The sequence below is a fragment of the Strix uralensis genome, chromosome 3 (assembly GCF_047716275.1).
Source record: "Strix uralensis isolate ZFMK-TIS-50842 chromosome 3, bStrUra1, whole genome shotgun sequence".
NCBI lineage: Eukaryota > Metazoa > Chordata > Aves > Strigiformes > Strigidae > Strix > Strix uralensis.
In genome coordinates, this window is record NC_133974.1 from 73,936,280 (window position 1) to 73,949,844 (window position 13,565).

The 13,565-nt window shown below is 40.4% G+C and overlaps 1 protein-coding gene across 7 annotated transcripts in view; it reads right to left on the minus strand.

The window, feature by feature from the left end:
* LOC141940978 (SAM and SH3 domain-containing protein 1-like) overlaps positions 1–13,565 on the minus strand; it is a 576,588-nt gene that overhangs the window by 16,326 nt on the left and 546,697 nt on the right. For all 7 annotated transcript variants that reach the window (XM_074862911.1, XM_074862910.1, XM_074862914.1 and 4 more), the window contains 7 exons: positions 12,880–13,226; positions 8,361–8,432; positions 5,794–5,937; positions 3,484–3,619; positions 2,318–2,487; positions 995–1,204; positions 144–294 (listed from right to left, as the gene is read on the minus strand). In XM_074862911.1, coding sequence (XP_074719012.1) covers positions 144–294; positions 995–1,204; positions 2,318–2,487; positions 3,484–3,619; positions 5,794–5,937; positions 8,361–8,432; positions 12,880–13,226 — 1,230 coding nt within the window. The remainder of the gene's footprint in view (positions 1–143; positions 295–994; positions 1,205–2,317; positions 2,488–3,483; positions 3,620–5,793; positions 5,938–8,360; positions 8,433–12,879; positions 13,227–13,565) is intronic.

Genomic DNA, 13,565 nt, shown 5'->3' on the forward strand with positions numbered 1-13,565 from the left:
GTTGTTACACAGGATTACCCTGGAAATAACTAGATTAGGAAAAAAAGAGATCAAAATCCTGAAACTAGTTTTCTGCTTTAAGGAATTCACAGGGTTCTTGGCAGAGCTCTAGTAAAACTGAAAACCTCAAACATCCCACGTACTATCATATTCCTGTAGAAGTTCCACTGCTGTGAGGAGAACAGCTCTGTGCTCAGGATCTCGGATGTTCAGTTCATCCAAATCTTCTTCTTCCAAAAGCTTAAAGGTATCCAGATCTTCATAACCATTGAACAGAAAAGTAGGCATGTGCTCCTGCATAAAGGAGAGAAACAAAAAAGAAAAAAAAGAGCTGTAAGACAACACATTTATTCAACTTATTTTGTCAATAAAGATACTAGAAAAGATTTTCACAACCAGCAAAAAAAGCAGTAGCTTAGCAAATGCAAACCACTGTATAACAGCAAAATTATAGGATTATAGCTTGTATAAACATTGCTCAGAGTTCAGGAAGGTAGTTGTGCCAGAACTAGAATGCTGCACATATTTTTGTATTTGGGACACACTGTATTAAATGGCCTGGGCAGCACGCTACCCAGATGCACAGCTCTGTATGAAGGAAGTAGTACAAAGGGTGAATGAAAGATGCACCAGTTTATTCCTAGCTCTTCTGAACAGAAACATGGAGAAAAACTTCCTCTTTAAAGACAGGGTAACTATTGTTATTTTAAACTTTTTGCTTGCTCTTGAAGTGTGTTAGCTAGTAGCCATACTACGCAATGATTTACGGTCTCTGAGTGCACACAACCTGCAGCCTGCAGCACTTCATCAAGCCTGACAGGCAGTTCTGCCTGGCCTCAGCTATTTCACTCTGCAGTTAAGATGCGATTCTGCTAAGTGGTGTCACAATTCTTAGGATTATGAATCTGGTGTGCATCTTTCAAAATTAGTAACTCCAAAGGTGTGACCCCCTTCCCACAAGCAAAACTGAAGGGTAAACAGAGAGAATTTGGACCTTTAAGTTGATGCGATCCAAGAGATCCTCAACTGACTTGGGCTGGGGTGGTCTGCTTTTCCGGCGTCTCCTGGTGGGCCGCTTCGGCTTCTCTTCCTCTTCATTTAACACGTCCACATAGATAAATTTGAAAGTGCCAACTTTGTTGTTCAACAGGCCCATCCAAGTGCCCATGGGAGGTTTGCTGATTATATCAATGATGTCACCTTTCTGCGGACCAAAGAAGCAAGAAAGCCATTGAGGCATGCTTTCTGATGGATGTTCAAGCAGACACACCCACTTTCTCTTAGATTTTCGTGTACACAGAACGGACAACGCTCTTCAGTTTTCCAAAGGTTAACCACAGCTCTTGCAAAAATGTCTGATTATACTTGTTTTACAAATGGAAGAAAAGGGAATTGACAGGCCTAAGACCACAGAGCAAGTCAACAAAAGAATAGACCCAAACTGCCCAGATTCACAAACCTGCTTACAGCCCAGTAGTGCATCACCGCTATTTTGTACAAATGTCTCTAAGCTGTGCAGCTATCTGAAACTGGTGTAAATAAGAACATGCTCAGTGTTATATGGGCACAATCTCACATCAGAACTCCTGAGGAAAGGAGGCCTATGCAGAAGTAACCATGCAACACTTGCTTTTCCTAATGTGCTCCTGACCATAACAAAGAACTAAACACACAACGGGTTTTGTGTCTTTAAAGAGATTAGCTTATGTACATCTGCTTTAATAGGAATTAGCTGCCCTTGGAATTTTAATTAATGAATGTAAGGAGTCAGATAGTTTGAATTGAATACAGCACAACCAAAAATAATAAAAGCTGATATCCACAAAAATTAAAGGGGGGGTGACAACTCACAGTCAGTAAAGTAATTCAATATTAACTCAAAACGAGCTATATTAACAGAAATGCCTTTAAGAGACGTCACATGCAGGCGCATTCACATTTCTTCCAATGATTTTGAAAATATTTCCATTGATGGATTAATGCATTGTGGCAGGTGAACTATTTTTCCAATCTTTCAAACAAAACCCTCGCAAAATGAAAATTAATTTGTGGCACATTTTTGTTTTTCCAGAAGCTAAAGACTCAAGTGTCTTTCCCTGGATGTGGAGAAATACTAATACTTACTTACATTCTATAACATCTTCCTATAACTCAAGAAAACCTTAAATGTAGCAGAATAAGACATGTTAAAGGGCTTCAAAAACACACATGCGAACTCATTAAAAGACTAAGAATTGTATAGTTCTTGCAAAGAGCTCTTAATTAAGAATTTGCCAAAATAAACGTTTGATCCCCTAAAAACAGATGTAGCTGGTACCTTGAGCTTCAGAGAGTCTGTATCATAAGGACTTGGAGTAAAATCAGTGTGAACCCTGGCTCTTCCACAAAAAGGTCCTCTGTAAGGAGGCTCTTCATCATCACCATCTTCCGATTTCACGCTCTCCCTGTTGCTGGTTGAGGAATCTGTTGTGCTCACTGTCTGACCACCTGTGTGAGAGACATAGTATCAGTCCACAAAAAAAGAATCTCTCTGTGAAAAAGATTCAGAAATGGAGGCAAGACAGAAAACAGGTCTTTCTACAAAACAGGGTAATCAAAGTTAAAAGTCCTTAAATGCTGCTATTTCTATACACATGTGATGGGAGAGTTAGTTTATCTACTTTGCACTCCTGTCTTCCCAAATTCAGCTCCTCAGTATTTAATTAGTGTCTTATCTATGGTACATCACAGCAGATGTCATGTTTCTGGGAAGTTTTGCCCACAAAAAAGCATAGTGGTATGAGGAAAAAACAGCTCCAAATCCTGCATGAGGGTTCCAGAATTCCCCTTGTGCAGAAATTTGGTTTGATGGCAATGCTTTTTGTTGATATTAAAAAAAAAAAAAAAAGTGGATGATTTTCAGAACACACTTTCAGTTACTTAAAAATGGAGCTTTCTCTTCAGTTTTTTTTCCCCCAATATATTCTTGGTTTCTACTGGTTGGTAATTCATAGTGAAGCAAGCTCACACCATCTGTGTCCCACTTAAGCTCTGTTTTGTGTAGAGACAATCTTAACCAGAGAGGTTTTAAATAATTCTCCTCTAAATAGTTAATGAGAGAACCTCAAGGTCTCTCTGAAGGGGGTGTGGGAAGCCCATCAGGATTGCCCCGGAGAAATCTAGTATAAAGATAAGCCTGTTTACTACTGGCCAAGGATTGTAATTCTCACTCCAATCATTTCTATTATAACAGCAGGACCCAGCAGACGCAGCCAGAAAGTAGGATTTCACTTTTTCAGGGCTCTATATAAGCACAAAGCAAAAAAGATCATCTCTGCACCAAAGAGCTTACAGTTCCTTTGTGAACCCTTAATGACTAACCCGTCAGCCTTTCTACTTTTTAACCACCGCTTCTGCTTTGACTTTCTCTGATTCTGCTTACTGTGGCGATCTCTGCTCCCTGAAGCCACAGAAACGGAGCAACGCAATTACAACCGAACTTACTCATTGAGCTCTGACCGCTTAAGGAACTCCTCAGGCTCTCTACTGAGCCACCAGCTTTCAGCTTGGGTTTGTCCAGGGAGTCAGTGTCTGGTGGTGGCGACTGTGGAGAACCTGGCATGACCCCAGGGCTGGACTCCTGAAAGACATTGAACTATTTCAGTTTGGTAAGAGAACACAGACACTGACAGGAGCTGCTCGTTCATCTCCAAGGAAAGATTCTGTTTTCTTGCTCTTTATCAGACAGGATGAAATCTTCTATGTTTAACTGCTTATTTAGTGGTACTCAGCTGCGGCAGAAACCCCACTTTATTAGGCATGATAGTGGGGCCAGGAGCAAACAGTCCAATCTGAAAAAGCTAGCATTGTAAGCAGAAGGAAACATTACACAAAACCCCCAATTCAAAGGTTTTAATGACACATGATATTTTTGCCAGTGGTACTTGCACAACAGCTAACACCAAATTCAGCTTTCTGAATCAGGATTTTGTACAAAGATGAATACAAACAAATCAGTCAATGCAAATGAGACCGACAGTAATGTACTTTTTTTTTTTTTTTTCCAGTGAATTATTGATATCTTTGCTCATTTACCTTGGGAAAAAAAAAATTAACCAGAAAATATAGCGTGTGCATAGTATAAATACTTAAACATAAATGCATAAATATAAAAAGATTTTGCTACATGTGCAATAGGTGAGGCAGTTTCTCTTTTCATTCAGTCAAGCATTACAGGAACTCAAAAAGGGTCTTTGCTAAATTGAAATTCTGTCAGCCTCTGTGAAACACAGTTAAAGCAAAGCGGCAGATACTTGTGGCCAGAATAGCTTTTGCTTGGTTTTTTGAATGCAGAAAGAGATACTGGCACATAGTTTGAGTCACAATTCCAGAAAGGTACAAATATCCTAAAATGACTGTGACAAAAAGTTTGAAAACAAAAGAATGGTAGCTTGCATACAAGAAGAGTGGAGATGTGTGGTCATAAAACTTAGATGAAAGCTATTATTTACATGCTGCAGAATCATCAGAAAAAAGTCACCCCAGCATATGACTTCAGAGGTCAAGTCAATCTTGGAAAGAGCTAGAGAGCAGAAGTATTGCTAACTCACTGTGAACTGATTTCTCAAAGTATCCCTTTCTTAAGGCAGACTTTGCAGAGGAGTACTGTAAGGCCAAGCAGACATCAAAGCATCTTCTTATCAAATCATATTAGACGTTAAAATGTTTTAATTGTAAATTTAAATAACTGTAACTGTAGCACTGCCCCTGGTTATGAATAAGTACGGCTAATAGTCAGTCCTACAGGAAAGGGCTTCTAATGTTGCAAAGCACTGCACAAAACTGGTCATGTTTCTGCCTCTCTGTGCTGTCTCCAGATTCTGCAGTTTGAGGTTGTTATTTTGAATGTTACAAAGCGTTCCTTTTACAGGCAATAACGCTTTGCATGAATACCAAAAGGCAGATTTGGCAAGGCACAACTCCCTTTTCCCCTTCCACATCCCCAGGGCCACAGGCAGTGCTGGAGGCCCCACAGCCAGTACAGGCCACTGGGGAGTGATGTCAGCCAGAGGGAGATCTGCTCTCCCAGAGCCACTGGCTTCCTCAGCTCTTACAAATTTCACGTGGCAAGATGGGTTTTAAACAAACACCAAAGAATTTCTGATGCTCCACCAAAGCAAGAAACCCAAAGTATACCAAAAGGGAAAAAGATAGCAATTGTTCCTAGGCTACTGAAATTCAAAGACTAATGTACCACTAACATACTTCAGGTTTGCCTTTAAGAATAAACTATAAAAAACCTGTAATGAAGGAAAAATAGGAAAATCTTCTGCAGGATGCCCCTTTCTGACTACATTGTGCATCTGTTTTAATGGGCTGCTGCAGAGGGCAAGCTACGATGGAGAAAAGATCTGTAACAGCAGAGAGGAACCGTGTATGTGAAGTTATGCTGGGAATTTAAACTAAGGTGTAAATTGCAGATTAAATATATTACTGTGACCCTGTGTCACAGACCGGTTCCCTTAATAAATAATGATGATAGATAGAGGAATGAAAATAGAGTGTGAGATGTGTAATGCCATCAGCCATAGGCTTCTGCTGATGAGCTACTTGAATGAAAACCTGAAAATGCATTTTCACGGTTTGGCATCTGTAAGAAGCCATTTCACAGTGCAGGATTTTATAAGAACATAGGAATAAGCCACACCATGTAGTCTTGTTAGAAATTTCTTCAGAGATGCCTTGAAGCATGGGAATCAATATTGATTATCACTTCTACACTATTAAGTGGAGTCCATTGCAGACCTTACATACCTGCTCAGACAGAGAGCTGCTGTATTTTTTAGACATCCTTTTCTTCATGGTTTCTTTTACAGACTTCACCTTTTTGCCCAGAGATATACGGGAGGCAGAGGGTGATTTGATCACTTCTTTATAAACAAAGTCTCCTTCTTTGCCCTGCAAAATAAACCAGGTTTTAAGCCTATAAAATACAAGAGTGATTTTTTTTCCTCAGTCAACAGTCATTGCAGAGCTATCCAGGCAGACACAGGATGGCAGCATGGTGTCCCGTTTACTGCTCTAAATTCACTGTTGAGACCTTGTGCAAACCACTGTAGCAGTCCATTCTGCCTTACTGCTGAGGCCTGATTTGTAACCTTTACTGCAGGTACTGTGTGTAGATGTGTTGGGGTCTGTTAGGATGCCTTTACCCCTTTGAGTTTCAAGTAAGTATTTGACCCAACAGAAAAGTCCACGGTTTCAGGCTAAGCCCTCCTGACAGGACATACAACAGTAGTTGTGGCTCATGTTAGTCAATACTACACAGTTCAACAGGAGTAAAGGGTACCTGTGAGATTCTAGCCAAATATATATCTGTGTGTATACATATACGGATACCTACATTTGGCTACTCAAATTTACTTTCTATTTTCAGACAGGCGTTCAGTTAACCTCCTTTGATGACCGTCTCTGTGGTTTTACTGTGGATCGTTTATAAAAAAAACACGCAAAAAAAAGGCTACTAAATCCATCAACCATGGTAGAAGGTTACACTTGCACAGCTATTCTTAAGACACACAACAGGGTACTGCCGAACTAAATTAGCTGGTCCATATATAGTGGATGAGAAAGGACAGCCACTTTGGGCGCATTTAACCTTTTCTAAACCAGCTTAAAATACCTGGCATTTACTTATGCCACAAGCACACACAAAGAATTAACATGGATCAGTTGACATTTTGCCAAACTTACTTGTGTGATTCAGCCCTTATTCAGCTTGTCCCAGCAGCACGTTAGACATGGTCTTTAGTTCTACATTGTGTTAGGAACCACAGCAAGGCAGCGCTATTGGAGCTACCACCAGAACTCTCCCATTGGCAATGGTGCCCCAAAAATCACAATGCAAAAAGGACCAAAATCTGTTTGGCTAAACAGATTGACTACTGAATTTGGTCTCTCACTTGGTTCAATAAATCCTTCTGAGGACAATTGAGGTACGTAAGATAACAAACCTAAAATAAGTGTACACTACATTCTACATAAAAGATTTATCTTTTCTTCTGAATTTATGTATGTTTGCTACTTTATTAATGTTCTCCCAACAAGTTTATCTGAAATTCAGGTGATCCTTCATTTCTGACAATTATTTATTTTTTCCTTTATAAGTTGTTTATGATTACAACTTCCCTGGCAACTTTTGGTCTTTTAGCAGAAATTTAGGACAGTTCTTGGCCTTATCATTTTGGAAAAAAACCTTCCACTTAATGGACTTAAATGTTTTCAAGAAAAAAAAACCTTGATCTGCCTACATTATTCTGGTGCACTGCATCTCTCCCACTACTGATGCTAGTAGGGAAAAATGTAACATCTAGATTTCACACTTCCCTATATCAAAACTAATCTGAACAAAATATGCCCAAGTATCTATGTTTAAAGATAAACACTAAGTTTGGAAGTTAATTTTTTTACTGAGTTGAAAATTGATGAATAAAATAACCACCCACAGTTTTTGCCCATTACGGGTAATTTAATGATGTTAAAAAAAAAAAATAGAAAAATGAAACCAATCCCAAAAACCCCAGCTGACATAAAAATTAATATAATGCTGGCATATAAAGTGTTTCACAATTTAGACTTGATTTAAGTGAACAGAGAAGTTATCAGAACCAATGTTGAAACAGAAAAGAAAAACATATATTGGCAAAATGAAAAAAATATGTTAGCATTTTCATTTGATATAATGTTCTGTCTCATTTCTGTTCTGTTGGTTTTGGCCACAGGCTGACCAACAGTAACACTGGGATCAACATGAGTAACATAAAATGGAATTAATTCTCAGGGGAGGTGTATTTTTTTTTTTAAACACAAAGAGCTCTGAGATCAATTGCACAGCACCCAGCACAATGGCATTCTGGTCTACTCCAGAGCTCTTAGATACAATGAGAAAACAAATAATAAATCTCTTACATAATGACTTCCACCCATATAACTCACAGGTCTTCAGCGAATGAAAGTTTGCCTCGTCATTCCAAATAGTAAATATTTTTACCAAGAAAGTATAGTAATCATATGTTTTGCCTGGGGTGATGCTCTAAGGAAGTCAGACACAAGAATAGCCCACAGATGAGCCCCCAGATCTGCGCTTTGATCACTTGTTCCTGCTTCTTTGCGCATATGGAATGTAAATACTTATACACACATGGATATGGGTGGGTATGTTATTCTCAAAGCTAAGGAAGTTTGAGGTTAACGAAGATACTCTGCTTTCTTGGATCCCCAAACTGTTATTACAGACCTAAATTATACTTCAGTCTATTATAACTCTATTGCGCATTTCATTTATGCTATTTCAAGTCTGTGCCTTCTTGTCTTAAACTCACCATTTGGTCAGAACTGTTTCCAATATGAAGGGAACGATTTGTCAAGTCAAATCCTCCAAAGCTGCAGGTTCTCTGCAAAAAAAAAAAAAAAATGGATACAGTTTTATCACAATGATTAGCTCACTCACAACATCTGTGATTTGGAGAACACCAGCAAAAACAAAAATGTCTGCAAAAATGGAAACAAACAAACAAAAGGATGGGAGATTATAAATCAAGAAATCTGTTATAAAGCAATTTGAGTCATTTGTCTTTTCCAGAGACAACTCCTTGGCCTAAGGTCTGGTGCTGTTGAGTCATCTATTGCCTACTCTTCTTGAAAAGAAAAAAGACTTTTTGGTCCGAGGAAACTGTTGATCTTATGCATCAAGTTTTCCAGGGTGCTGGCAACTCCACCTCAGCACTCCCATCTGCCTTCATAAATAAGTCCACAGTAGCACTGAAACAGAGAACCACCAATCTTTTACAGCATTGAATAACCTACCTTCTGGGAATAGCTGCTTAGACTCCCATTTCCACTGAAATACAGGGAAACGCTAGAGGACTTGTAGGGCAAGCCCTTGGTAAGAGGAGGGAAAAAAACAGGCCAGCTATCCATACGCATTGTGTCCCCAGAGACTCAGCAAGGCCTGATTCCAGATTAGGTATTTACCACCCCACCTGTTGTGATATGTGGCAGCTCTGCTACTTCTGGGAGAAAGTACACTATGCTTACAGTGCCTCAATCACCTAGTGGAGTGACTCAGTTTTGGCTGAATGCACAGATGCAGTTTATCATAATCATCCTGAATAAAAAAAGAAAATCATCACTATGACACTGCTTCCCTCCCAAGAGCAGAAGGCAACCAAACTCAGTACAGTTGCATTTCCACAGCCAAACATTGTTTAACTGTGGCAGATGGGTCTCTGCTAAGGTATCACTTGAAAAAAGACCAAACACTTGGGGGGTTCAGAGAGAATCCAGCTTTTGCTTTGCAATCCAAAAGGTAAAACCTTTGACTTGAACAACCAGCTGCACAATACTCAAGTACCTGGTCCTTCCAGAATTCTCACAGTGCAATCCAGGGAAACGAAGGCATGGCAGTTACAATTTACTTGCACGACTTCAACTCTGAGCTCTGAGTGTGGGTTGCAAGACAGGCAGATATCTATTATAAGTATTCTCTTCAGAGTTAGAGTTGAGACAAACAGGAGGCAGATCAACCACTTGCGAACTCTAAGTTCTTAGGGCCTGAACTACCCAACAGAGTAACTTCAAAGACACCTTAAGACTCAGCTAAGCATTGGATCAGACCTACAAAGGATTGCTGATCAGTACCATGAGTGTGTACTTGGGCATCAGTGAAGACCAACCACCTGAGAACTACCAGTCTGCTTCGACACTCTATTAGGAAGAAGCAAGCGCTATAAACTGTGCCACTTAATAAACAATTATATCAATTAGTTCTATTAAAGTAAACATTCTTCCTGCCCTGTTCACTGCTAACCAGCATACATATTAACAGCTTTTAAAAAGTTTGCTTTTCTAGCTTTCATGTTGGGTGCTGTGTACCTACAGTGCTTGGATGACTTCTTGTGCCCACCACAGCTCTACTAGAACTTAAAGCCAACTTTGTCTAGGCACCACACACATTAACAAGAGCGCTGTGACGTAGAATTTTTTTAAGTGTTTTTTTCCAGAAGGCAATATGACTATGACATAGCTTTTGAAAACTGTTTTTGGAAAGCATTTGAGACCAGCCACAAGTAGTAAGATCAGTTTTTAAAGCACAGCACGTTTAGCTATGAGTAATGTCATCCTTCTGTGAAGAGTCCATTCTAACTAATCCTACAGTGGATGGTAATCCCAGCAACGAAGAGAGAACATCTGGAACTGCTCTGAGCAAAGTTGTCTGTCAAACCAGTCAGAGCTCCTCTTAAAGCAGTCTTCTCAGAGAGCAAAATTCTGTTGGTTAAAAGCTTCTGAATAAACGTACCATATTAACAATGCTTATTGTTTCATTATGGACCTCCCCATACATTTAACATTTGACTTCTACTTTCAGATTCCAGTAGCGACCCTGGCAATACTGTACCAAACAAAAGGTCTGTGGATGAGGAGAGGGATATTCAATGGAATGGCCATGCAATCAAAAGTATTATCGTTTTGGGAGAAAAGAAAAACTGAGGCGATTTGAAAATTTCATGCATGTCCAGGTCACTGAAACATAAATGACAAAAATGAATGGCAAGGCAAGACAGAGTGACCAGTTCCACTGAATACATAGGCATTGCAATTTCCCTGAGGTTGCAGCAAACAAACATTAAGTGTTTCTAGGAAGAAGGAGTGGCATTAGTTGAAGTTTGCCAGCTTTTTGTGGTTCCAGGAAGAAGTGTGTTGAAAAAGCTAGTAAGAGCAGCATGTCTCCATCATTTATCCCATTCAAATGAGGCTGGAGGAGCAGCTGACTGAGGAGTTCCTCAACAACAACAACAACAACACGCTATCCATTTCTTCTCCATTTGTATCTCTGTGAACAAGCAAAAGTCAGTCCAGATGGTTTTCATAATGAAATTACTATAGTGAGACTACTTATTAGAAGAACTGAAAAGGTTATTTCTGTCATCTGTATTTACAAAGACAGTTTTAGAGGGTATTTTTAATTATGGGGCATCTCTAGCACATGTGAGTATGCTCTTTTGCCTGAGATACCCCTATTATTCAACCCACAGAAGGACAAGTAAGGTTTCTCTTATCATTGCAATATCCTTATGGGAAAACAATGTCTTTTGAGTACAATGTCTATGAAAATAAACAGTACCCTGTGAGTGGCAGGGCAAACAGTCAATGCAGAAGACATAGTGAAGCGGCCAAGAGAGAATGTTCATGGTGTTGGGTAGAAAAAAACTATCTATTTTGTGGCCGAAGAGCAAAAAGTAAACCATGAAGGCTTGGTCACCTCCCACAGGTTATTCAAGGAGAACAAGGCTGTGACTCATATATCAAGAATACCTCACACCTGAAGAAATGATGCAGAGACCTCTCAAAATAAAATCTGTAGTTCAAGAGGAAAAGCTGTTTCTACTGTATTGTTCACTGGAATATCTTGCTTCATGTTATGGATGCACTGCTGTTTCCACCCACTGAAGTATGGAACATACCTACATTTTCAACTAGACAACAGACTAGCTGTCTCAGCTTTGGAGATCTGGCTGGCCCCAAAAGGCAAGCTCCTAGGAAACTCAGCATCATGGTTAAGGGAACTGTCAAAACTGGGTCACATAATCAGGAAGCAGCTTTAGATCTCTCTGGAATGCTCAAATCACTTAATTTCCCATTGTACAGCACAGTTTATTTTTTTGGCCATCCCTTGCTCCCTTTCCACAATGCTCTGAGGGAAGGTGCCACCTTCATCCCATGACAGAAAGAAGCAGTAGCCAGGGACAGAGCAGAAGGGGCACTTGTGGTGGTGAGCAGCAAGCAGGAAGGCAGTGTCTACATAATGTAAAAGTCCCTGTCTTTCTGCAGCTGTGTGTGTAACAGAGAAAACAGAGCTGGGTGGGTGAGTTGATGAGATGCAAACTGAGAAAGGGAGGGCCAATATGAGGCAATGACAGCAGGAGAGAAACAGAGCACAGTTGACTAAGGATGCTCTAATCCTCTGAAAATTTTGTTCATTTCTCAGTATCCCTTTAAGAGAATACTGACTCTCAAAGCATCAACAAGAACATACTTATAGCATCTCAAAGCTCCTCTGTTCACCAGTGATCTCAATTTCTGCACTAGGTGAATTTAAAAGGCAGCATTTTGTCATATTTGCTCTCTCTCATTTGACTTATTCTGTACACATAGAAACTTCAGACTCAACAAAACTCTTCTCTGATGGGATTATATCAAACTCTTCCCTCACAGCTGAAATACAGTGCTTAAGATTTTCTATTGCAAGAAAAGCAGAAGCACTGAAATTTAGTTAAAAGTATAAAGCAGAAAGTGTTGACTGCAACCTCACAGAAACTGGAAGACCACCTTCATGGCAACTCTTTGACTCACAGACTTTTGGTGGATTCTCAAGAGAACCCTTTTAGTACAGCGATCCACTGTGGCAGCCCACTTCCTCTTGGCCTCCTCATCCTCCTCCAGCAGGCATCTCCTCAGGTCCTGCTTCTCGGCCTTGCTCAGGGTCCTGTCAGTAACGGGACGCACCAGCTGTGAGAGGTTGAGGTGACTGTACAGGCTTCTCTCCACCACATAGGTAATATTGAACTCGCTGACAGAAGAGCGCCCTCGTAGCCTTCTGTTTGGGAAGCCACAACCTCCACCCCCTTTCGTTTTGTGCCGCAGTAATTGTAGGTCACAAGTTGTGGTGGATGCTCCTTTCCTAGCAGGGCGCTGGCAAAGAAAAGCTCTGGAACAGGAATAGTTAGTATCCATTTTCTTCAATCGGATCTGCTTCCTTACACTCTGAATCTCCTCCAGGGACACCAGAAGATGGTGCTTGTGCCTGTTGCTGTCATAAAAGCAAATGCTTTCTGTACTTACCCCATGGCTCAGTGAGCCGAGGCTCTTCTTCATTTCCCCATCTGTCAAGGAGCGGCAAACTTTCTGGGTCTTCTCCTCTTCTGGGTAAGAGAAAAATGTCCCAAGTTTCTTGGGAGGCTTGATAAGGCCACGGCTATCAGTTTTGCTGAAGGTCTTCACCAGCTTCCGGTTAGCTCCCCATGTATCAAGACTGCTAGATGAGGGAGAAGTAGTAAGTGAGTCTGAGTCGTCCTCTGGCTGCTTTTCGCAAGAGCCGTCAAAGTAGAATTGCTTCTTGTGAACTCCAGAGTAAAGTGCTGATCTGTCATCCAGTATAGGAGAGCTGTCAAGTGAGTGCTCTTCCACACCTACAGGGGACAAAAGCAGCACACCACATGTCATTGTTCATAATTCACCAAGATGTTTCCCTGTAGAGCCTTACTGTATTTATTTAAGATACCACCCACTTAAAATGGAAGAAAACTTTTCCTGATATAAGCAGCCCAGAAGGTATCTGTGAGTGGATAAATCTGAAGCAGTTTCTCTCATTTGTGAAGTGAGAGTTCTGGGATGAGTTAACAGTAGACAGATGACAGCATCCTGTAAGTAAACTCATTGTTATTTTAAGTTTTTCTCTTTCATCTGCAGCTAAGACCACAGATGCTCTCACTAAGAACCCCTTAAAAGCTGGAACCAGGATCTGTTTC